At 32.7% G+C, this 27,315-nt stretch overlaps 1 protein-coding gene across 2 annotated transcripts in view; it reads left to right on the top strand.

Moving 5' to 3' along the window:
* LOC124544135 (proton-coupled amino acid transporter-like protein pathetic) overlaps positions 1-27,315 on the top strand; it is a 62,370-nt gene extending 35,055 nt beyond the window's left edge. For both annotated transcript variants that reach the window (XM_047122587.1, XM_047122588.1), the window contains exons 2-10: positions 1,227-1,367; positions 12,456-12,539; positions 15,581-15,731; positions 20,233-20,354; positions 22,767-22,851; positions 23,467-23,708; positions 25,338-25,550; positions 26,312-26,481; positions 26,871-27,315. In XM_047122587.1, coding sequence (XP_046978543.1) covers positions 1,312-1,367; positions 12,456-12,539; positions 15,581-15,731; positions 20,233-20,354; positions 22,767-22,851; positions 23,467-23,708; positions 25,338-25,550; positions 26,312-26,481; positions 26,871-27,109 — 1,362 coding nt within the window. In that variant the 5' untranslated portion in view covers positions 1,227-1,311 and the 3' untranslated portion in view covers positions 27,110-27,315. The remainder of the gene's footprint in view (positions 1-1,226; positions 1,368-12,455; positions 12,540-15,580; positions 15,732-20,232; positions 20,355-22,766; positions 22,852-23,466; positions 23,709-25,337; positions 25,551-26,311; positions 26,482-26,870) is intronic.

Raw genomic sequence — 27,315 nt, 5'->3', positions numbered from 1 at the left:
GGTTCTCATACAGGCTGCATTGCAAACGGTAGTAGATTCACTTAATATAGTTTGTTACGATGCAAAAGTGCTCGTAAGCCTACTTAAAGTATATTTTGATTTGGAATTGTATTATTATTTAAATTTCTCATATGTTTACATATTATGATCTAATGGTATTAAATCGCTGGTCAGACCAATATGGTTTTTAGGTTTTTTATATTTATTATATACATATGTTATAATACTTAACTAACATGACATTGCATTTTTAAATGTTGAAAAAGAGTAACTACTGACTTTCTTGCCGATGGTTCTCATACAGGCTGCATTGCAAACGGTAGTAGATTCACTTAATATAGTTTGTTACGATGCAAAAGTGCTCGTAAGCCTACTTAAAGTATATTTTGATTTGGAATTGTATTATTATTTAAATTTCTCATATGTTTACATATTATGATCTAATGGTATTAAATCGCTGGTCAGACCAATTTGATTTTTAGGTTTTTCAAAAAACTTTTACTCTCAGCCAGATGGATGCTTTTGGATGTTGGCAATGTTTGCATTCATTCAGAAAACATATTATTATAAAGTCGTTGGGCATGCGCATGAAAATTGTCCTTAATATTTGTTCATAACAAATATGTACATAATCTCATATAAAATCTTATATACGTATAGGACAACATCACATACCATACCATAAACACCCAGGACCAAGAAAACAAAGAAATTTAATGAAATTTTTCTACTCGACCACGGAGGTCGTCAATAATCCCACAGTTGAACATATAATCCATAGTTATTTGTATTTGTGTATAAAAGTGGAATCACCATTGTTTATATAATAGCTAGCTACCAATCCAGGCTTCGCACGGCTACAATAAGGATTGATTTACAACTTTTTAATGATGAACAAATATAATAAAAATATATAGAAAAGTATTCTTCTTTTTACTAGCTAAGAAAGGTGAAATTCTCGACTTTCTATTAAGATAATATGCATGTCATCATGAAAACCACATTGAAATCTGTCCGCAGATTAAATCTAAGCGTAAAGACAGACGAAAAGCAACTTCATTGTATACTATATATAAATGTTTCAGGAGTCGGCTTTCTTGAGACAAGAGGACATAAATGCTAATTTTTATAAAGATTTCGAGCACCATGCTGTCACGTCGTGACTTTTATTATTATACTTAAAAGATTAAAGCAAGATAGATAACACGATTCTTCTTTTGTTTCAGATAAAACTAGTGGCAATGACTGGCTATACGTAAAACAGAAAGAGGTGTTTCTTCAAATTCTAAAAACAAAATTTAAGAAGTAAACATGGATAAAGTTACTTCGCCTCCTATCAAAAACGGCTCGGACGCGTACAGCTCAAAGTAAGTTTATCATTATATGTATATCATTATATATATTGCTTGTAAAACTTATTTATTTACAATAGTGTTCACTCATTGGTCGAAATTGAACCGTAATTATCGTTGATTGGATTGGTTCAATGGGATTTGGGATTCTAGGGTTGAAATGTTTGTGACCTTTTCACGCGGTCTTTAATAACAATAATTATTTTTTATTTATATTTCTATACACTGAAGTTTTTTATGTCAATAATATATGTGTAAAGAGTAGAAATTGAAATTATTATATAAATTTTCATGTTTCTAAAGTTTTGTTAAGCTTATTTCCATTATTATTTTTAGTAGCCATGATATAATATTATAATATCTACTATCAACCACTGCCATAGACAAATGTTGGTTGATAAACAATGAGAAAACAATACAGTCCTACTGTTTTTTTCCCATTTATTTATAGATATTCGCGAGACCACTAATAGCATTATATATAATTAAATTCCTATTCGGGATAGATCATAGCGACAGATATTGTTTTTTATCATTGCTAATAATGCTGTCCTTAAATAAATGCTGTGTTTAAATAAAATATTCAGTACTAAAGTGTATTAGTACTGAATATTTTATTAATATTTAATATTACCATTGAGCTACAAAACTTGGTAATAATTACTAAAAAGTTTCAGAATCCATAGAATTTAACTGCATGCTAATGGTATTCCATTTATTTTTGATTTGTAGTAAAATGTTGTGTGAAGATGATAGAAGATCATTTCGTCAATTAACTATATCAAAGTTAAAACGCTAGAACTGTTTCTAAGCACTATCAAGAACTGTGGAACACTACTGCATGCTAATAAAACTCCCATTTAATTTTGATCTGCATTCACACACATGATAACTAAGATTGTATACACACCCTTCAAACCGGTTTACAATACGAAGCATACTGTTTGGCGGTAGAATATAATATAACTAATGTAAGTACGAAATCAGAAATGCACAAAACCTTAACAAACTAGACATCTTATATATTAATAGCGTAGGGCGATTTTTGTCCCAGTGATTATGGAACGATAGCTCCAAATAAAAATCAGTAATGGTCACATTTTGACGTGCCGCAGATATGCAAAAAAAAAGGTTTGTTGATTCTAGTTTGCTATACTTTTATGATTTAATACGCGAAGTTTGACGAGAGACCCACGTGTAATTATTATTCAGATTAATTATAGACGTATATTTCTATATGTATGTAACGAAGTTATTATATGCGACTTACAGTAGATTGAACTGATAGAAACGTCCCCTTCAGGCGACATTTCCCTTCCTTTCATTTAGTCTATTGTATACGGTTTTGTACGACATTGTTCAATCTTATATTTTATTATTGTTTTAATCTAAAGGGATTTTAATACGAATTTGTCACTGTCATGTAAATTTTATAATGCGTTAATTGATGTTATTGTGTCTGAAATAAAATGCATCTTCGTTGAACCACTGAATTTTCATTTGCTTAATTTGTGTTTATAATTCATCTTTTGCTCGGCGGCAAAGAAAAACATCGTTAGGAAACCTGCAAGTGTCTAATTACTACGAAATTCAGCCACAGCGTGGTAGACTCAATATAAACTCCAAACATTATCTTTAAAGAGAGAGGAGGTCTTAGACAGCAGTGAGAAATTTACAGGCTGTACCTATTGCATCTTCAACCGGGCGGGCATACATAATTTCTGTTATAGGATACTTTAGCTGTTAGTGTATACCAGTTACGAGCGGCAGAAAAATCGACAATAATCATGACTTTGTATTCTTATGTTTTTTTAACAAAACCATTAACATTTGTGATGTTGTATGTCGAATACTCAGAGCAAAATAAAATTTAAGCCGGCTGACAAACAAAGTAAAAGGTAAACACAAAGCTTATATAAACTTTCCGTTAAAAATGTCGCAAAAAAATAGGAACCTTGTTTGTTAACAATCCGCTTTGATCGTAACTCATGACTTAAAAACGGTTAATGACGTATAATATTGCTCTTGTGATATTATCAATGAATTAGCCGTGATCACCCAGTGGTTTGAAATTAACCGATGATTGCAGGTTCAAACCCAAACATATTATTTATATTAATATTCATGTGCTTTATTTGTGTTTATAATTCATCTCGTGCTCGGCGGTGAAGGAAATATCTAAATTCATAGAAATTCTGCCACATGTGTATTCCACCAATCCGCATTAGAGCAACGTGGTCGAATATGCTCCAATGTGACTCCTCAAAGGGTGAGGAAGCTCTTAGCCTTGTGAGAAATTTACAGGCTGTTGATGATGATGATGAAATTATCAAAATTATAAAAGAAATCTTATTGTATCATGTGCAGTTAACACATTTGTGAAGGTATTTGGTAAGTCCTAACCGGATAATTGTTTACAAATAAATTATTAGTAATTACAATACTTAGTGAAATATCGTTGTTGAATTTAAATTAATGAAACTAGAAGAATTAAAATTCAAGACATATCTTATCCTTTTCCATTATAGCCGTCAATCGGAATTCATTTTAAGGGCCACTTCAGCACCTTTGATACCTATATTTACAAAGGGCAAGATAACTCTTGCTATTGCTATCTCACTTTTGTCACAAATATACTTAGTAAGGGTATTGTTTATTAACATAAGAATTAATAACATTAAATGCTTAAATATATAAAAATATGAAATAAAACTAGTTACTATATAAATCTTGACCGCGTGGAATGGTGGCAAGAATGCTAGCAGTATTTCCCCGTTGAAAATAGTTTTATTGTTTTTTTATTATAGGGTATTGTAGATATATTACGAACGATTGTTTTCCAATAATCATATAAATAACAATCTGAATATATATTTTTATAAGATTTCTTGGTACCACCCACTCACCAGATGTTCTATCGCCAAGCACTAATACTTGGTATTGTTGTGATCTGATTTAAAGGATGAGTGAATCAGTGTAAATATGAATGGTAAAGTAACAGCCTGTACATTTCCCACTGCCTGGATAAAGCCTCTTCTATTGAGGAAAGGGTTTGGAACATATTTCACCACGCTGTTCCAATGCGGTTTGGTGGAATGCACATGTGGCAGAATTTCGATGAAATTAGACACATGCAGGTTTCCTCACGATGTTTTCCTTCACCGCCGAGCACGAGATGAATTATAAACACCAATTAGGCACATATATACATATAGTCGTGCTTGTCTGGGCTGAGATGGCCCAGTGGTTAGAACGCGTGCATCTACATATATTTAAGTCAAGTACATGTAAAAACAATTTGGAAATAAATAGTATATAGCTTCTCAAGGTATCTCTGGTGCATAAATATGTCAAAAATTTCCGTTCCTAATGGTTGGATGTATATGTAACCTTATTGGACAGTAGGTATGTAGCACGATGCGAATAAACACAAATAAAATACGTCAAATACTCGGAATAACGATTGTGTTACGTTTCGCTGTATAAATGCATTTCCTGTTATTTTTTTGAAATCGATTAGATAAAATTTTATTTTTAAATTATTTCAATTTTCATAAGTGATGTTTTAATACTTAATTATAATGTTAGAAATGTTTAATAAAAGACTGCAGTCTCCTATACCGCAATAAAAGGACGATAAAATTATAATTAATCTAAATAAAAAACAAATAAAGCTACGGTCGTAAATGTTTCGTTTATACCTAAACCAGATTTACGCGTAAAAATAGCTTAGATTTCAGAAAGATACCCGTAATAAAATTATAATAAATTGTTTACATAAACAATTGATCCGTTTGTAATACGCATTCCTTATCTCGAGGTTTGTATACATTGTGATAAAAATTCTCACATATTTACATATATTTGCATAGTAATTTTCATACATTTATATAATCTTTGAACGAAAACGAGAAAGCTATTATGTTTGGAAACGAAAGCAGGTTGACTGGCACAATTCAAAATAATGTATAATTTCATTTATTTAAATAAAACACTTGATTTAGATCGACTATATTGTTTCATACGTTCACTTTTTATTGCTATACTAGCCTTGCCCGCGGCTTTGTACGGATTTGAATTTATCAAAAAAGAAAAATTCAGTCTAAGTCACTCCTTATTACATCAGCTAACAGCTAGTAAAATCAAGTCCCGTCAAAATCAATTAAGCCGTTCCAGAGATTAGCCGGAACAAACAGACAGGGCAAATTTTTAAAAACTATTTAGTTTATGTATAGTGTATATGCATTTATTAAACAGAGCTGGTTTTAATATTACAGACACTCCAATTTTGTTATTTGTTCATATAAAATATAATCTGACATTTTAGCGAATTTAACAGTGAAGAAAGTTTTATTTGTTCGTTAAATTAAGATCAAATGTAAAAGTCTTATAGTATAACGTTATAAATACGATCAAAGGAATTCTTACAACTGGACCGCTGACCGAATTTCAGATTGACTGAATTTTGAAACGTAATATTTTAATTTTATGATTTAAACATCATATATAAAATGATTTATACAAATTTTACCTTTATATAAATAAATTTTGCGCTATCGTATGGACAACTATATAACAAACAGTAGTTCTACAAACGTTGAATCCATACCTTTTTTACATAATTATGTAAAATCGGTGTATCTCTTTGTAGTATTAAAATAACAGATTTTTATTAAATGCATATGTTTGTATACACGATGCATATACCCCAAAACTTTTTTTACAGTTTGTTTTTGTCTATCTGTTGTCCGGACTCTGCATCAGGACCGATTTTGACGGGACTTTCACTGGCAGAAAGCTAGTAAGGAGTAATTTATCCTATAATAAAAAAAAATTGAAAAATTAAAACGCGCACTAACTCTCGGACACAGCTAGTATTTTTATAACAACAGACGCTCTTAAATAATAAATGTTTTCAAAAATTGTTAATATTCATTAAACGAATTCTGTAGAATCATTTTCTATTTAAAACGTTATTTAAATTGACATCACACATATTCAATCATAAATATCGGAACCCATGCAATGCTATGCAAGCCTGTCTTGCACCAGCTCATCAGGTATTCCACAGACAAACTGCAATAATTTGTATTGCAGTGTTCTGATTTGAATGACAAGTAAAATTACAAGCTCAGGGACATTACATTTTATATCCTTAACCATACAGAACTAACTTGATATAAGCTATATTTTATTAGCGTAATTATTAGTAAGGCATTGATTATTATGGGACGATAGATACACATAAAAAAAATTATATTGGATATTGTGTCATTTTGTCGTATATTGTGCCATAGATGTGTAGAAAAATAAAAAGAATTCTTGATTGCAATTTGATATTTTTTTACGATTTAACAAAGATTTCACATTAGTGGAAAAATTTACTGGCCGGTATATGAAAATAGATGACAAATTGTAAGGAAATTGTATCGATAAACTCTTTTGAATAACCCGAAATTTAGCGAGACCTACTAGTATATATAAATAGTATAAAACAAAGTGACTTTCCATTTCTGTCTGTATTTCCGCTTTCCTCTTCTAAACCGCTCAAGAGATTTCGATACGGTTTTACTAGTAAAAGTGTAAAATTTATGAATTTTTAAATATTTTGTACAAAATTACTTAACTGTAACGGTGCTTTATTCAAAAACTGTACATTGGCCAAACTTTAGAAAATACTCAAGTCCAATGAATAATCTATTTGGCTGGATCTATTTCGATAGCTTTTTTTGTGTGTTTTAAGGTTGGATGGTTTAGATTCAACCAGATTCCAGATTCCAGATACTAAACAATTTTCTCATTCAGACGAACGAAGGAACATTTTTGGTAGTTTAGAAAAAATATCCGTTACATTGTAAGCTGCCGAATAATAACGGTGACATATGCTTGGTCGCTCTTAAAATAAAGAGTAACTTATCCTGCAACGATAACTTTTTTTTTAATTCAAATGCTCTACCAAAAAATATCTACATGTATATTTCGTAATAAAATGTATTCGGACGAGTAATTATATACCGTTGACTTAATTAAAAAAATATTTAAATTATGAAATAAAATGTAAACTTATCAAAAATTGTATAAATTAAACGGTAGTACGAAATATGAATGACAGGTTTATAATAAAGTGCTCGTAATTAACATAGACCCAAATTATTTTATCTGATATTTTTTTAAATAATAATGTTAGGCTGAAGAATATATTAGACTTTTGTTATTTATCTCGAAGAATTAAAAGAAAAACGTTTATAAAGTTCCACTTCATGCTGAAACGACTGTACATTAATAAAACTCGCATAGAACCACAACGTACACGTGATTTTTTAAGATTTCGCATTTAAATTTCCACTAAGTTTTCACGGACTTAAATTGTATGGGTATGCTTTTGAGTCGGATGAAAATCTGTCACATCCATCAATCCGCCAATCCACATTGGAACAGCATCTTTTAATAAGCTCTAAATCTGCCTGAAGGCCTGAAGAAGCCACTAATGAGGAGAAGGCTCACCTGATGGAAAGTGACTACCACCGCCCATGGACATCTACAACATCAGGGGCCTTGCAGGTGCGTTGCTGGCCTTTAAGGAAGGAGTACTCTCTTTTTTTAAAGGTTCCCATGTCGTATCTGTTCGGAAAGACCGCCGGCGAAAGCTGGTTCCACAAAGAAGTTGTGCGAGCAGAAAATGTCTAAGTATAAGTAGTATTAGTAAATATCAAGAACTATCAAGATGAACTCAAAATTATCCATCTGCGAGTCTTATATTAGGCGGATACATTAGGTAGTTTAACCACCAAAGTTATCAACAACTTACTCAATATTATGAAGGAGAGGATACATGTTGAAGACTATGTTGTAATGCAATGTGAATTTAAAGAGTCAGTAAGTCGAGCAGAAGATTTGCCAAATAATTATTAAAAACTCCCACCCACAACAAAAATGTTGAATTCAAACACAAAATGATGTAAGTTAATACCGGTGATATGCAATTTAAATACGTTGATCCTTCAAACGTTCTCATTATTGTTATTAATATCGCATATCACCTTTAAGTCCTTTTGAACGTTCCAATGTCAGAAAATCGATCTTTGTGTACATTTATTCTGAATATGATTATGTTATTGACAACCTTATAATATGCTTAGGACAAAGGAAACGAAGACGTTATGAATACTGTCTAAACATATACAATAATGACAATACCACATATGGGTAATAATATCAATAGTATTAGTCATTTATCTGTCGAGACGCGTCTTTGTGGAATGGAACAAATTTACATTGAATTTTTCAGTTACTGCTTTTTGTTCTATACCAGTAGTTGTAATAAGAATTCGTATATAAATAATATACGAATTCTTTGTTCTAGTAAATAGGTTTGCTGATTCGGTAGATATGTCAAAAATATTTATTGGAACATAATCAAAATTATTGCTACTTTAAGTTCTGTTAAGAAGTTTTTGGGAGTAGTCTGGTGTTAAGGAAATGTTTTATACTTGAGAAACATGGCATATAGAATTGAGTTAATAATGAGTGCGCCCATAATTTGTAATATCTTCAGTTCAATAGCAAGTCTTCGAACGAGATAAGGGTTTCTGGTGGAGAAACTGGCGGTAAATGTTCATTATCACCCGAAGACATCCGTACAGTAAGCAATATTCAGCAGCAAATACATCTTCAAATTTTGAGCCACTTATATCACTAATACGCTTCTAACTTTTGGAACTAAGAAGTTATACCTTATGTCCTTGTAGTTACTCTGGTTCACTGGCTTTCAACCAAAACGCAACAATACATACATAATTGCCTATAAGCCCTACCAGTTTAAAAGGAGCAGCTTTCTCTGAAATTTAGTTAGGAAAACTTGTCGATAAAGTTGAAATTCGATGGAAAATCGATTCATTGATATCCACTTTCTATGCAAATGTTCATTGATTGTAACATTGTACAAACGAATAAATTAAAGATTTGTCTTAATCTGTGTTTATATTGAAAACAAAGGACTGTAGTCGGTATTTCTAATTATAATAATTATTCCAATCCGACCCATTATTGGTTTACCATTAAAGGGTAACGGAAAACGGCAATCGTATAAAAACTCGTTAGGCGAGATACCTGATCTGGATTAGTGCCTATGCGCTAATGAAATTGACCTGAGACTATTTGATTCAATCATTCATGCTTTTGGTTTAACAATATGATCTTTACACAAAAATCTAAAGCTTCGTGCACACCCGTCTGAATGTTCACGTGATTTATATATATGTCGAGGCATCAAAAAGTTTAATTAGGATTTTCAATGTTTTCGAACACATGACAGTTGAAAACTTGATTTTCAGGGAGTATCGAAAGAGATTATGAACGTAAACAACTAGATGTATATTTCAAATATAATCATGTCTGATAACGAGTATATGCCAAAGTTATATATTTATGCCAAGACTTACAGGTTTTATTTTTTTGCATCTACAATGGACCGCGGGTTTCAGTATTTGATATTAATTTAAAAATTATACCTCTACATGTTCATGAGAAAAGACGGACAGACAGAATAGATAATGAAGTGATCCTATAAAGGTTCCTTTTTTCCTTTATAGGTACCAAACCTCAAAAACAGTCTGTACCAACAAATTCTACGTCATACTGTAGTATTTGCTTGACAATCGGTACATAGTATAAAACAAAGTCACTTACCGCTGTCTGTCAATGTTTATGTTTAGATCTTTAAAATTACGCAACGGATTTTGATGCGATTTTTTAATAGATAGAGGAATTCGAGAGGAAGGCTTTTGTATACAATACGTGGACAATATAGTAAAGAAACAAAAAAAACTGTAGTATATTTAGTATCAGCGACCCGCCCGGCTTCGCACGTGTATTGTACACGTGTAGGGTCGCTTGCAATAAGTGAATTGCCCGAATTATATTTGCATAAAGTAATTTAAATGTGCCTCTCATGTTTTTTGAGGTCCGGTTTATACGGAAATAAAATAACAGCGCAGAAAAATAACGGTTTACGCTTTTACGGTTTTACGATTACTCGGCCCTCTAAGACGATCCTTTTTTACGATAGTGTTATATGACAAGTAAACTGTCAACATACTAAGCTTATAGGATCAGCATTAGTTGAGCTATTTTACGTTACCATTTAATTGTCGTGATAATCTTTTAAATCGATAGATAACAAAGCGAAGAGCGACTTTCAATTCGGGTATACACCGCTGTGATTTTATTTTCATTTAAATAAATTTCTTGATCAGCTGTGATGGAATAAACAACAAAGGAACTTGCTTGTTCGGATGATATTTTGTGGAATTGTTGGGTAAATATAGTAGTATAGTATATGTTTGGGTAAGGCTTGTTCGAGGCTGTTAAATATTTTACTACAACATTTTTTTGAAAAGAGCACTAACAATGCTCAAATTACTTATTTTAAGCTTATCACTTGTATTAGGAGTGGTTACGACAATAGGCCCAGGGGTCAGGATCGATCCTGTGACTTTTACATCGCATGGCGGCCCGTAAACCGTTGCGCTATTGACGCTACAATGAAATGAACCTTTATAACATGTGCAATACATTAACCTTACAACGCTTACGGACACGTTTACAAAAATTAATGACGTATGCAAAAGGAACATAAAAAAGAATGTCCGCACACCCATACACACATTCATATAAAAAAATACGACATTTAAAGGTCACTTTCCTTTTTTATTTGACATCGCACTCACTCGTTTGCATAAATGCAAAATATTGAAATAAGTTTTAAAGGGTTACTTTGTATAAATATTCCTTGTAAGTACACTTAACTTTTGTATATAAGTTATTTTTTTAATATATCCAAATACTGATATAACAATTCTTATTCAGTAATATTTATTTCAGGTACACTGGCTGGCAAATGTACCACCTGATGTCAGTGGTCACAACTGCCCATAGACTGGTACCACAAGAAATATTAATAATCATGACTTATATAAATTATTATACGTGCAGTTATACTGGTACACTCACCCTTCAAAGTGGTACCTGCTAAAAAGTATTAGTATAAGTTTTTATATGGCGGTAGATTCTAATACGATTTACCACCAAGCAAAAATTATACATTTATATGAATCTATTATATTATGTGAATGTTGATGTTGAATATTTTTTTTTATTATTTTAATTACTTATTTATTAATAAGTATTTTATGTGATCAGGTCTTCTTGACAGATGTATGAGCAAGTCAAATTCACCAGGCGGTAAATAGTGCGAAAATATGTTTATTTATACATCAGATCACACACATATAATAATTGAATATACATACACAGTTGACAAAATGTAGACAAAACGTGATGGAACAATTAGGCCAAAAAAAATTTAAATTCGAACATAGGAAAACATAATATTACGATGTAGTAATTAAGAGCGATTTATCAATAGCATTATAATCCTTCCACATTTATAAAGACTTTGAAAATATTGAGGTTAATCCGAAAAAATTGAGTAGCACTTGCAGTGTGCATATTTCTTAATAATTATATTAATTTAATTACGGCATCCACATCGATTACATATATTCAATTATAATGACGTTAACAAAAACACTAATTACCACGCAACGCTTATATTATGCAAATAAGAACACTATTGCTTCTAATTCAGAATCAAACCATTAAAAAACTAAAACGCAAATGCAATTTAATTGTAATTCGGCTGATGCAATGAAAAACACCTATTTCATCACATTCCAATGATCTGAACTGATTGAGGTTAACAAATTCACCATGACTTGACAATCAATGTAACACCGAACGCATCGTACCCTTATGGTTTAATTGCCGCTTGTATAGAAATTCACCAATTTACTCTTTCATTTCTCATATGCTATTCTACGGTCGATCATATTCGTTCTTCGCTGAACCATCTGACAGATCGTTGTCTCTTTTCTATTTATCTAAAATAGATAGGATTCTATCGCCGTCTCTTTTGTCAAAAATATGAATGAATCGAGAAGAAATAATATTTTGAAAACAATAAGAATAAGGTCGTATGTACTTAAAATATTATTAATTTTAATGTATGTTATAATGGTATTAACGATGGTATTTATATTTCAGAATTGAGCTCGCGTATAATGGTTCCAGAGAAGATTTGGACCCCTACGTGCCTGCTGACCACAGACCGTTGGAATCTAATACATCGTAAGTGAAAACCACTATTTTAAGCTGAATAACTTCTGTTATACGATATCAATGCTTGAAGGTTGGATTTTCTGCGTACATAACGTAGTTTGACAAACCACAGATAAATTTTATCCAAATCGGGACAGTGAGGACTTTGCGAGACAAAACAGACGAGATAACCGAGTGATTAGAACGCATGCATCGTAACCGATGATTGCAGGTTAAAACCCAGGCAAGCATCACTGTATATTCATGTGCTTAATTTGTGTATAATTCATGTCGACGGTATGCTCGACGGTAAATGAAAACATGGTGAGGACACCTGCATGTGTCTAATTTCATCGAAATTCTGTCATTTGAACGGTTAAGAACGGATAGAATATATTCCAAACCTTTTCCTCAAAAAGAGAGGAGGCGGCCTTAACCTAGCAGTGTGAAATTTACAGGCTGCTGTATTACAATTTGAAATTGATCAAAGCAAAAATATTATCTTCATGTTATTTAACTGAAAATAATCATATAATGCAACGCAGTATTTACTTTTGAACCATTTTAATTATAAAGTATACAACAATACAACAAATTACAATTAAAATTAAATCAAAGTCCCCGTTTATTCTTATTAATATAATGTTATATCGAAAATTATGTCTTATATATCAAAGTTTTTGACATGAGCTTCAATTTTATCCATAGACGAAGTTAACAATAATTGTGGTATTTTATTAGAGACAAATACCGTGCCCTAGGAAGGCATTATTAACCTCTATGTGTCTAAAACAATTGTATAGACACGATTGTAAAAGGTAATATGTAACCTATCAAATGTACCTTTCTTTTGTATTTGCTTTGTAAATTTATAAATTTATCCGAATCATTTATCAAAGTAATAATTTCATATATTTATATTTTGCACCATATATTAAAAAAAAAGGTTAACTGGAAGACTGTCTTTCTACCGTATCATTTTTTTTTATGGTATAGGTTGGCGGACGAGCATATGGGCCACCTGAGGATAGGTGGTCACCATCACCCATAGACAATGACGCTGTAAAAATATTAACTATTCTTTATATAATCAATATGCCACCAACCTTGGGAACTAAGATGTTATGTCCCTTGTGCCTGTAGTTACATTGGCTCACTCACCCTTCAAACCGGAACACAACAATACTGAGTACTGTTATTTGGCGGAAGAATAACTGATGAGTGTGTGGTACCTACCCAGACGGGCTAGCACAAAGCCCTAACACCAAGTAAATTACGTGACCACGAACGCTGTAAAGTGCTCGAAACGTCGGGATGTCAAAAATAATTAATATACGTGATTAAAATCCGTAATAACCAAGTAAATTAATTATTTGTTTAAATAAGTAAACGTAGAGAAATAATACGAATCACGTTTCTTTCTTGCGCTTCCAGTGAATTTACTATAAACAGTTCCTTATACAAGACTTTGTTATAAATTACCATTTATTATTAATTAATTATTGCCACTTATAATAGTTAATATTCGATAAATTTCATTTAATTGTACAGAATTGTTTTCTTAACAATAAAAGTTTCTTATAATTGTCGTAAAAACGTATGACCTTGTAACCAAACATCAATACATCCACTTAATCAGCTCATCATTATTGACACTTTATATTCCTTCTCAATTTATATTAAATTGTAACTAACAGCCAATCCCGGCTTCGCACGGGTGGACGTAAGTTGCTTTATTTATATTTTTTGTCGCTTTTCCAACATGTTTAACAATTGTCGTTCTATTTCAATTTATTTACACAAAAACCTTAACAAATTATATACCTAAACCTTCCATATGAATCCATCTGTTTATTAGTAAAAATCGCATCAAAATTCGTTCAGTAGTTTTGCAGACGCAGCCGGGGAACTCTGTTTTATAATATATTGTGACGTAGTAATAAACAAACACATATATATAGTAAAGATTTTACCATTTACCATTACTAATTGTTCATCACAATTTTTTGTTAAAGGTTGTAGTGTCGGCTTTTAATAAATTCAGATTACAAAGCAATTTCAGTGGAATTATGAATTTTCGTAAATGCTTGAAAATATTTTAAGCGTGAAAGCAATGTTGGTTTATAGCCGAGTTCCGGGTATCCACTAAAAACCAATTAATACACACAGTAGTACGAAGTGAAGTGTGTTCGAACCCAATCTATCATTGAAGGGCGCCACTGGATCGCTTTCACGTGCTACATCCTCCTAAAATAACCTAACCAAATTTTCGGTGTATCACAACATACATTGAATTTTTCATTTTAAAATCTTGTTAGTTTTATTATAATATAAGATTTTTTTTTATTTTTACGACCAATAATATTTGTAACAATGAAACAATCTCTAGAGTTAACATTTTGTAAATAACAAACTGGCTAAAATATTTGTGGTCATCTTCGATGTCAAATTGTATAGATAATGTTAATTATTGTTTTTAAATCAAATCAAATCCCTTGACAATACGTTTAAGAATTACGGCAAAAATAAATAATTACCGCATGAGACTTATTGAATGTGAAACCAAAGATCGGAAAGAGAACGCTCTGACCTGAGAAGTACAGGCGAATTTTCTTATACTTACTTAAAGCAAATTAAAACTGATATTCTTATTTAAAACAGCAATCTAATGTTCCTTATTGGTCTTAAGACTTACGTATAAATATAAACGCAAAGCAAAAGATAGCTTATGTAAGCTCTTTTATAACTGAAACTGTACATAAAAAGGAGTATAACGCTGATCAAGTTAGCTTAAACTTTTTGACAGGCGGGCTAATTATGGGGAACAGAAAATATTTAGTAGTCCAAAAGATAACGTTTACTATACATAATATCTATATATATAATACCATACGATAGATACCATACAATAGTATTTACGATACATAATATCTATATATATAACACCTATTTAAAATTACAGGGTTATTTTTGGTCCTAGCCAAATTTAAATAAGTGGTTCAGACCATGAAAATAGGCGCTCTATGAATTACTGACGAAATAAAATGCAATATTTATTTATGTATTTACAGGAGTTTCGGAGCGTTGGCGCATTTATTGAAGGCATCTCTCGGGTCAGGAGTTTTGGCGATGCCGCTGGCATTCAAAAATGCGGGTCTTCTCGTTGGAGTTGTCGGAACTATGATCATTGGTTTCGTTTGTGCGCATGTCATTACTGTTTTGGTAAGCCTGAGAATTAATTTAATTTATTTTTATGTTATACATCCAATATCCAATCGTAAAACAAATGAAATACTTTCTTAGTAGTTTACAACACATCATTGGTGCTTATTTGGTACGGATCCAGCAGTCGTTTTCTAATAACTCAATAATAAAGAACATATTTTAATGACAATATCTCAAACATCTTATTCGTGCTTATTAATTTTAAAAAAATAACTCGATTTATTCTCGAACTACTTCTGGGATAGAATTATGTTTATTTGGAACACGTTCTAAAAAAATATGTCAAGTTACAGCACCAAAAAGATAATATTCGATAACGGCAGAAAACGTTAGCTCAGATTGGTCATTAGAGTTACTCAACTGTTAATAATGCAATCCATTCAAACATGATAAATGTGAAAGTGAATTTGTATTGTTCGTCGTACATTACGCTTCAACGACTCAGGCGACCATTAGGAAATATGACACAGTGACCAGTTATAGAATGAGAGAAACTGTATACAGTACAGTACAGTAACAGCCTGTAAATTTCCCACTACTCCTCTCCGACTAAGAAGAAGGTTTGAAACCTTCCAATGCGGGTTAGTGGAGTGCACATATGGCAGAATTTCGATGAATTTAAACCGTATGCTAAAACTTATTCTATTAATATATCATCATGTACATAATTTCTCATGATCAATTCAGTCACAGTCGCCATTCAAAATTAATCCAGCCTGGGCAGAGGCTTATATGCGCTCTCAGTTTTTTTACCCTCGTAATCCAATAGGACGGAAAATTCGACACGATCGGAATAAGTTTAAGTGCAAAACCTGCGGCGTTAAGTTCTTTCCGACGCACGAGAGTGTATTTCTAACTTCCAGACTGCGATAACCTACAGAAAAACAAAAACCTTTTATTGGCACTGCCTGAGGATTTTACTCAGGACCTCGAAATCTGCGGCCTCATAGCTGTTTACTTCTTTTTTTTTTTTTTATGGTATAGGTTGGCGGACGAGCATATGGGCCACCTGATGGTAAGTGGTCACCATCGCCCATAGACATTAACGCTGTAAGAATTATTAACTATTCCTTACATCGTCAATGTGCCACCAACCTTGGGAACTAAGATGTTATGTCCCTTGTGCCTGTAGTTACACTGGCTCACTCACCCTTCAGACCGGAACACAACAATACTGAGTACTGTGGTTTGGCGGTAGAATAACTGATGAGTGGGTGGTACCTACCCAGACGGGCTTGCACAAAGCCCTACCACCAAGTAAACTAACTACTTACTACTAGACTAACTAAGCGATCTGTATATATTATGTTGTCTATCAGTAATACGTAGCGAGCAGCACATAATTTGGATTTAATTCTGTATTGAATCGTATCGGAAACCTGAGTTAGCATCATGGGACATACTAAGCATCAGCTAATTTTAACAAAAGTTTTCCTACGAGTTATTTATCCAGCCTATTGAGTTATTTGACTTATTTCAATTTTGTTAACGAAAATATTGATACTAAACTTAGTCTTATAACAGATTTGAAAAAAATGATAACGTCCTATTATTGTCAAATTACGATTTGCAATTATAAATTTTCTTAAAGGTATGCTTACCAGTACTAAGTAATGGTAAGTGAAAAGTTATATAAATTATGTATAAGATCCATTAATTACGAATTCAATTAAACATATACTGCAGTAATTTCTTATCTTGACAAGTTGATAGATAATTAATTGCATTAATTAAATGCCAAATTACGATACGAGTAACTCATAAATTTATTTGCATCAATAAATTGATAATGCCTAACATAAACATGAACGATGGTAGTTTTAACTTTGACTATACATGAGTAAGTGAAATGCGTTTATACTGAAAAAAGAAATTTAAATTATTTTATTACTTCTTGTAATAGAGTAGGTAAGACGTATGCCGTGACGGTAAATGACGTGACACTACCGTCATACTAGAAGAATGACGACATAAGCGTCACGTCAATTTTTTGTATACAGTCTCACTCAATACTACACTCTCCTGTATGGGTGTGTGCGTGTGTGCGTGTGTGCGTCGTGCGTATATATGCTTTATTGCTGTTTATTATTATAATGATTAGATACGACTCATCATTGTTTAAGATTAATATAATTATATAACCATATAGCAACAACATCTGTTAAACTTTGAATGATACTGCATCATGCTCTATTGCAGCTTATTGCAAAAATGCTACAGATTTTTTTTTCATCATCAAACACGAGTTGTTGTATAAATACATATTTAAGCCACAAAACAACATCAACAACAACAACAGCCTGTAAATTTCCACTGCTGGACTAAATGCCTCCTCTCCCTTTGAGGAGAAGGTTTGGAACATATTCCACCACGCTGTTGCAATGCGGGTTGGTGGAATGCACATGTGGCAGAATTTCTATGAAATTTGTCACATGCAGGTTTCCTCACGATGTTTTCCTTCACCGCTGAGCACGAGAAGAATTATAAAGACAAATTAAGCACATGAATCAGCGGTGTTTGCCTGGGTTTGAAGCCGCAATCATCGGTTAAGATGCACGCGTTCTAACCACTGGGCCATCTCGAATTTAAGCGTTATTGCGTAAATTTGAACTCGCTACAATCGGTTATATGCAACTGAGCTGGGTCAACTCAAGGGGTCATTGACTGAATGACATTACATTAAACAAAAGATGACGTCAAAAAAAAGTCGTTTTACATAATACGTTTTTCAAAACAAAAGAACATCTCTCGTAATAGCTTCACAGACAACATTGAGAACCGGATCCGGGATGACAGTTTTCGTTAATCCATTGTGTAAGCCGAAATGCAATTCTACGGTGACACACAAACACCATGGTTACGTAATGTTTACATTTTAACTTTCACTCCGACGCAGTTTGTACCGCAATTTTCTCTTTGTTACAGCAATAAAATTTTAGATCCCGTTATAAAGGTTTTCTATAACAGTAAATCGTATTTTTTACGGTAATAAAAGTTGGTGCGTGTTTTAAATACCGTTTCACTTTTTGTTAAATAAAGGCAGGCAATACTTAAATTTTTGCTGGTAAGACTTTGAACAAGCTCCTATGGGTACCACCCACTCATCGGACACTCGATCATCAAACAGTATTGCTTATTATTGTGTTCCAGTTTGAAGGATGAGTTAGTCAGTATAGCTACAGACACAATAGCCATATTTTCTCTCCCAAGCTTGGTGGCGCACTGCCAATGTAAGGAATTTTCAGTATTACTTACACCGCTAATATCTATGGGCGGTGGTGACCGCTTACCATCAGACGTGCTGGCCTACAAAGAATTTTACCCAACATTTATCAAGCAGAGTTTTCAAATTATTTTCTCTTAAATATAAATTTAATGAGAACGGTTATATGTAAACACAATTTTAAATAAGTCTGAAATCTGAAAATTAATGAGATTTAAATTACGACCTCTGATTAAAAAATTAAATTATAATGATATAAAATACAAAACCAAATGAGCAAAATTCGATTGGATTCGTATATGTTTTAATTGCTCAAAATAAGATTAAAATTGACTTCCTAGATTTGCATACATGCTAACAACGCAAACAACAAATCGCTGGTCTATATGGAAACAAATTTATTTCAATTTGTGATTTATTAAAACGAAATTAGATTAACATAAGAATTAACAACATTAAATGCTTAAATATATATACAAATATGAACTAAAACTAGTTACTGTATAAATCTTGATCGCGTGGAATGGTGGCAAGAATGCTAGCAGCATTTCCCCGTTGAACCGCAATTCCGATCCTATGGGCAAAAAACGAACCAGCCCTCCTGCCACCAGTGGAGGCAATGAGGCGAGGTGTTATACTTTTGATGAAGCTAATAATTAGATTTACATCTATTTGTAGACGAATATACCCAAATATTTAGCACTCCGTTGATAATCTCTAATATTTTATTCTTCACAAAAAATGATGTAATGTAAGATACAATCTTACTTACGAAGCATTTAAATAATTTTAGTCGCGTTTTAACGAAACAATATAAATACCTGATATTTCTACCAAGCACATATCTTGGTCTTATTTTATGTATGAAGGTTTTGTGTGTTGTGTCAAAAAGGATACACTTTAGGAAACGTCTGCTGTATCCTTCGGAATGCTATTCCTGGTGGATTAATTCCCTCCATCGTAAAATTTTAACCGCTTATGGGATTCATTGATGAAAGGCAGACTTTGCTAAAATTCCCAATATGCTCCACAGCTTGAGAGAGTACTATTCCGTAAATAACTACTCGTATTTATTATAAAAAATTACTATAATTATTTTTGAAGAGAAATCACGCCAAGAATGATATTAAAATAGCAGAGTATGATATAATTACACAAGTTTTCTCATTTTTATAATGAGAAAAGTTTCCTTCAAAGAATATTAAACAATAATAACAAGATCGTTTATTAAGTAAGTTTGACTTATCATAAATCATAACGTTTTATTAATTACAGGTCAAAACATCACAGCAGCTTTGCGTTGAAATTAAAAAGCCGTGTTTGGGATACGCGGATACGTGCGACTTGGTATTTCAAAACGGACCGACCCCCGTCAGGAAATATGCACCTTACGCCAGGTAAAACTTAAGTAATAATATAATTATCTCAGGCTGACTAAAAATAGATATTATAAATACTAATTATATAGACCGAGGTCGCCGTGACCAAAGTTTATCCACCAAACTTAATGGAGAATCGTCAAGTGTATAAGCGCAAATACAGATGTATTATTCTCATTATCAAATTCCGATAGATTACCAATCTGGCACAGCGTTATTAGTCTTTTCTTTGAACTATTTCTAAGGTAAGAAAGTAATATATTGCCTTCAAAATCTTGGAATAGAGTATATCTTACCCTTTTTTAGCCACACAACATCTGACGGCAGCCATCCATAGAGCCCGTGGTTCTATGAAAAATACAACTTGGTATTAGGGCTTTGCATTTCTAGTACCTAGTAGCAGTGTTCATTATATATGTGTTTAAGTTTGGAAGGCGACTGAATTAGTGTAACTACATAGTACATGCTAAAGGGACATAACATATTCCATCATATAGATCAATGGCAAATTGGCGACGTAGCAAGAGGTTTTTTATTTTACGCTTCTTTTGTACTTCTTATTAGAAAGTCTGCACATTAATGGAAAATAAACCTCACTTATCGTTTAGCTGATTATAATGTAACGACTAAATAGGTCCTAAGTCCTTTGAAAAGTCAAGAATCTATCTCAGTAATAAATCAAATTATTCTTATACGAATGTATACATTTGCATATATATGATGCTACTATTGTTAAGTCTTAAGGTCTACCCTTCTTTGACAGTTTTATCTCAATACGCTCGAGGTTGCCTGAAAGATCGCTATTTCAGATAAGACAGCTTAGCACTTATCTTTATTTTCAAATTATCTTTTGTTGATGTTTCCGCAAAATGTATTGCATTTGTAATTGAGAACAATGCAGATATTGATTATCCATAAAACACTTGAACACCCTCGTCACACCTTTAAAAACAAGGATGTCCAAATAAAATTTTCTTTGTATAACTAATATTCGCGATTGTGTAATATCGAACAGGGTCATAGATACCCTAAAATCGATACGTAACGCTGTAGTCAAATTTTTTAACATATGTATTTGACCAAAATAAGTAAGACACAATTTAAATTATTTATTTTCATTGGCTTAGTGCCAATGTATCCGATAAATTTCTAGCAATACCGCGGCATAGTTATCGTATAGTAATTAACATAAAATATAGTCCATTAATTATGGTTGAAAATTTAGTATTTCCACATCAATGTGGAATCACTTAACTATAGCAGCGGATTATATTATATGACAAGTTTAAATCGTAATACTTATTAATTATTTAAGAAAAGTGTTATGACTTATCATCGCGATATAATATCAAACTATATTATTAGGAGTATCGGCTCCGGCGGTGTGCCATTGTTGACAACAACAGCCTGTAAATTCCCACTGCTGGGATAAAGGCCTCCTCTCCCTTTGAGGAGAAGGTTAGGAACATATTCCACCACGCTGTTCCAATGTTGGTGGAATTGCAGGTTTCCTCACGATGTTTTCCTTCACCGCTGAACACGAGATGAATTATAAAGACAAATTAAGCACATGAAACAGCGGTGCTTGCCTGGGTTTGAACCCGCAATCATCGGTTAAAATGCACGCTTTCTAACCACTGGGCCATCTCGACTTTGTTGACTTTTTCGGAGTTTCATCGTCTGGAGCCAATTTTAACACAAATCAACGAAAAATCAGTTCATGTCGTTATATGTCAATTAATTTTTCTGATAAATTACTTTGCTCTATTATAATAATCTTCGAAACGCTTTTGTTTTCAGTTTTGGTTGAAATTAGTTATTTTATAATAAAGGTAAATTTAAACTACGCACTGCATATAACGAGATATTTCTAATGACTCTTAGTGGTTTAGTAATCTCGATCTGCTTTGAACTCGCCATTTCAAAGGCTCACCGCAGGCTTTACATTTTATGACTCAGATCTGTATTAGGTGTCAGTAATAATTTTGACAGTCAACATGCAAGTGTATCGTTTTGTAATATTGAACTTTTCTTTCGCTTGGACTTAACTTAGCAGTTGAAACATGTAACTTCCGGATCCGGCCGGATTAATTATATCGATGCCTCTAGGCAAAGCTCATTTCGGAACCCCTTTATCCTTTATAATTTCGTAAATATATAGACTTCATTTAAAATACAAACTCAGGTTAGTTAAATTCAATGATATACGTATGTATATAATATACACTGCCTCGAAGTCAAAAAGTATTGCCCCACGCTTTTTTATCATCTATATTGTCTTGTATTATGTAATTTGCTTTTTTAGTAATATACTTTTAGGTTTCCAATATGTGGGAATGCTCATCATATCTAGGACTAATGCAAAAAAAAAGTATGAATAGAAAATGTCAAGAAATATTTTGCTATAATGCTTGATAATTTTCTTACCAGGGAGCTAGCTGACTGGGCGCTGGCTGTCACCCATTTAGGAGCATGCTGTGTTTACATTGTGGTTGTCGCAGAATCCTTTAAACAAGTAAGAAATAACAACACTATTTATTCAATATAAACTTCACTGTTATTTTTATTGTAAGCGCCTGCAAAAATATTAATTTAAGGTCGTATTTTGTAAAATGCGTTTCATATTTGATTAGGCGCTTAATGTGTTATTTTAAGCTTGTTATTTTGCCATAAGATGATCTCGCATTTTGTCATAAGATGTTTACGAGCTGAAAGCATTAGATTAGAAGAAAATATGGTTTTTTTGTGTAATTGTGAGGAGGAGAATTTATGCGCTAACTGATAGTTAGTGGGATCGCTGTAAGAAATATTAACCATCCCTTAGATCACCAAATGCGCCACCAACCTGAGGTACTAAAATGTAATGTCACTTGTGTCTGTAGTTAGTAGTCGCTCACCTTTCAAGCCGGAACAATATTACAAAACATTGCGGTTTGGCGATGTTATATCTGATCAGTATGTGATACCTATCCAGATGGCTTGCACAAAGATCTACTACCAAGTAATAGGCTAAAAAAACTGTGCACAAAATCAGTAAAAGTTTATGACCACGATAAATCATGTAACCAAGAATTATAAAACTCGTCTAATTAAGACTAAGTTTCCTAACATGTACCTATATTTGTTTCAGGTATCAGACGAATACGGTGGCCCAAATTGGTCAGTTACGGTTTTCTGCGCTTTGACATTAGTTATATTAATACCGTTGACTCAAATCACAAAACTCAAGTACTTAGTTCCGTTCTCGGCGTTGGCAAACTTTGTATGGTTAACTTCAATATGTATTTCAATATATTATTGCCTGAGATCGCCTCCCTCAATATCATCAAGGAATCTGTCGACGTCTATTTCTGGTTTACCTAATTTTATAAGGTAAGTTATATTTTATTAAATAAAAATCTGATAATCCTCCATAATGCTGAGATGCCTCAAATGGTCCTCAAATGTATTGATTTTCATGTCCGTAATTTTGGTTTATAATTCATCTCATGCGGCGATGAAGGAAACATTGAGTGGAAATAAAAATTTGTCACGTGAGCCAATCCGTATTGGAGTATCTTGGTGGAATAAGCTACTTAGTTCTACTGCCATGGTAAAGAGAAAGCGCATTGAGAGATTTAAAAGCTTATATGATACAGGTAGATAGTTACTTTTACAAAATAAGTTTGATAGGTTTTCATTGAAGAATGAGTGCTCAGCACAATCTCAAATTATAAACTGGCTAGTCTAGTCACAAGAAGGACTCCTATGAAAAAAGATTCAGATTAACGAAATAATTTAAGGACAGTGGATTTAGAGAAAACAGTCTGTGGCGCGCAGACAAACAGATCAACGAGACTAATCCCATAAGCCTTCCATTTTATTTTATTATTTATATACAAATCTCAACAAAAACTTAATAAGATACTCATTTATGATTCCCTTTTAAACCATGAGATATTCGAGTTTGAGCCACGTTTGATCTTAAAATCTTCTTGAAAATTGAAGATTTCAGAAAACTTAAGCTTTGCCGAATGTAATGTAAATAATATCCATGTCTCAACTTTCTGTCTAGACCACGTTAACATAATTAAAACAAGATGTACTATTGCCTAACACGATAAATCCCTTAATCGGCACTTTCAGTACTTACGACACCTACGAATTAGGATGGGAAACCACAGCTTTTTACGATTGAAGGCCTTGCCACTAGATGGGTCGTCTAGTGCTTAGGTTTCCAATCCAGTCTGTGAATGACAAAAATAATTCAAAATAAGTTTTAATCTCATATACATAGAATTTTTTTCACGAGTCTTACTGAACACTAAATTTAATAACAAGTAGGCATTGCGTTTTCATTTTTGCACAATCAACCTTCTGTAAAGTATATGAAACTTTACAATACTACCTCTCGTCTTCGTTCATTATCATTTCGAATACGAAACGGTCACTGTCTTTACAATTAAGTATTAACTTCGAATAGGATTCGTTCACTAGGACGCGAGGGCAACACGCCACAGGCTAGCGTGGAAAAACGGGAAAGGCCATTAACAATTCCTTTGGGCACAACCTAATTGCCTTCTTACATATGGTTTCCTACATGTATTGTTTACGCACGGTTGACTTTCACTGTCAACGGACAACCATTTGCATGGTAACACGTTAATTTCCTTTAATACAAAACAAAAATATTATCACACAAAAGTGTCTACTGTGAATACTTTTATGACATAACAGTAATAAGGTATTGACATGAAATAGGTACAGATATATGTGCCTCAACCGGTTTTTATTACATAATATTTTATTCAATTTAAGTATGTCATTAAATTTTCGTACGATAAATAGACAAATGCCTGTCTTTATCTTAAGAGGAACGTTTGGAGATTATTCCACGAGGCTGCTCACGTGCGAATTGGTGCGATTCATTGAACTTGGACATCTCGATTCTCAATTCAACTATAACTTTTATTCATCCATGACATTTGAAACTTTGAATAACACCTTAATACTTTATTTTAGCACAAGTCTATTCGCCATGGAAGGAATCGGTGTGGTTATGCCGATAGAGAATGAAATGACCAAACCTCATCAATTTTTGGGCTGCCCGGGCGTGTTGAACATTGCCATGACAGCGGTTGTTGCTCTGTATGCCTTCGTTGGCTTTAGCGGTTATTTAAATTTTGGAGAAGGCGTAAGAGGGAGCCTGACACTAAATTTACCTCAAGATGAAATGTGAGTACCCTTTGTAAATTTTAATATCTATTTTAATTCCAAGCATCTAACCGACAATTATGACAGCAAAGTACCTGTGATACACAGGTATCTTCCCATTACACTTGCGTAAACGTTTAAGGGATATTCCTTAATCTTCTTGGCTGTAAGTCTCCTAAATAATGAACTCTTAAAAATGTACTGGCATTAATGCAAGGCACCAACAACTGTTTTTGGAACCTATGATTATTCAAAAAATGTGTTCTTGTTACGTGCGTATAAAAATCGTAACATACTTTGTAAAAAAAATATATAATGTAGTAAATTTAATCATAGTTAACATAATATTTTTAAGCCTTAATTAATTTATGTTTATACTATATATTTGTTTTACCTATAAAGTCATGTCATAATTACTTGTTTCCCAAACAAATAAATAAATAACTTGTCATACACAAGTCATACAAGCCAATGACAAACATTTAATTTTATAAAAAAACAATCTTTTTTACACTTAAATTGACAGGCATCTTGTATAGTTATATATGTATTTATATAAAAGGTTGATAAGTATGAGCTTAGAGGGAAGCAGGGGAAGAGAACGACCCAAAAAAATGATTGGAGTGTATGAGAAAGAATATCAGATGGATGTGAATGATTAAATGATGAATAATACTGGAGAATGGAAAGAAGTCATGCTCTGTCGACGGCAAACAAATGGCAGTGGAAATTTGACGACGTTTTGAATGTTGTTTGTATGGTTATTCGCTATTATTTTTCAGATTAGCACAAGTAGCGAAAATATTGGTAGCATGCGTGATGGTGTTATCGTACGCTTTAATATTCTACGTGCCCGTGGATGTGATCTGGAGGCGGATACAGGAGAAGATTCCTGCTAGAAGTCATCGATGGGGAATGTCTGGATTGAGATTCTTTGGAACTCTATTCACAGGTATGGTTTCGTTTAATATCGTTCGTGTTTTGCAAGAATCTTCGCATTTTTTACTCAAATCTATACTAATATTATAAATGTGAAAGTAACTTTGTCTGTCTGTCAGCCTTTCACGACCCAACCAAATGAATCGAATTTAATGAAATATTGGTATAAAACAAATTTTTACCACAGGGAAGTACATAGACTACCTATTTGCCTAACACGTGACCACCAACCACCTCATGCGAACGAAGCAGTAGGACAACTAATTGTAGATAAATTAAAAAGGCATAACTACCGCAATATATAAGCCTGTTAAATATCCTACTACTGTGTGTAAAAATTTACACGTTACAGACTATAATAAGAAGTGGAAAATATATAATCAAGACATTATTTTTTTTCAGTTGGTCTAGCATGCGCAATTCCAAGACTAGAACTCTTTATGGAATTAGTGGGCGCTGTATGTCTGTCTATAATGGGCCTCTCACTTCCTGCTATCGTGGAAACAGTATGGAGATGGGGCAAAGACCTTGGACCTTACAATTGGATCCTGTGGAAGAACTGCCTGATTGTATTATTTTCTTTAATAGCCTTAGTGTCTGGAGTGACGTTTTCAATTAAATCAATGATTGATAATTTGTGATATAAAATATGGCTGTGTAAATAATTTAAATGATATATTTATAATTTTTATTTTAAGTTTGCTTGAAATGTATGATAAATGTTCCGCAAGCAATAACATATCTATATGTTTTTGTAATTATTTTTAAAATACAAAACTAAAATTAAATAGTATAAGATTCTTATCATGAAGACAACCCATGAAATAAACAGATCTATACAGACGAA

The sequence above is a fragment of the Vanessa cardui genome, chromosome 4 (assembly GCF_905220365.1).
Source record: "Vanessa cardui chromosome 4, ilVanCard2.1, whole genome shotgun sequence".
NCBI lineage: Eukaryota > Metazoa > Arthropoda > Insecta > Lepidoptera > Nymphalidae > Vanessa > Vanessa cardui.
Note: the sequence above shows the minus strand (reverse complement) of the source record. Positions and strands in the feature narration are given on the sequence as shown.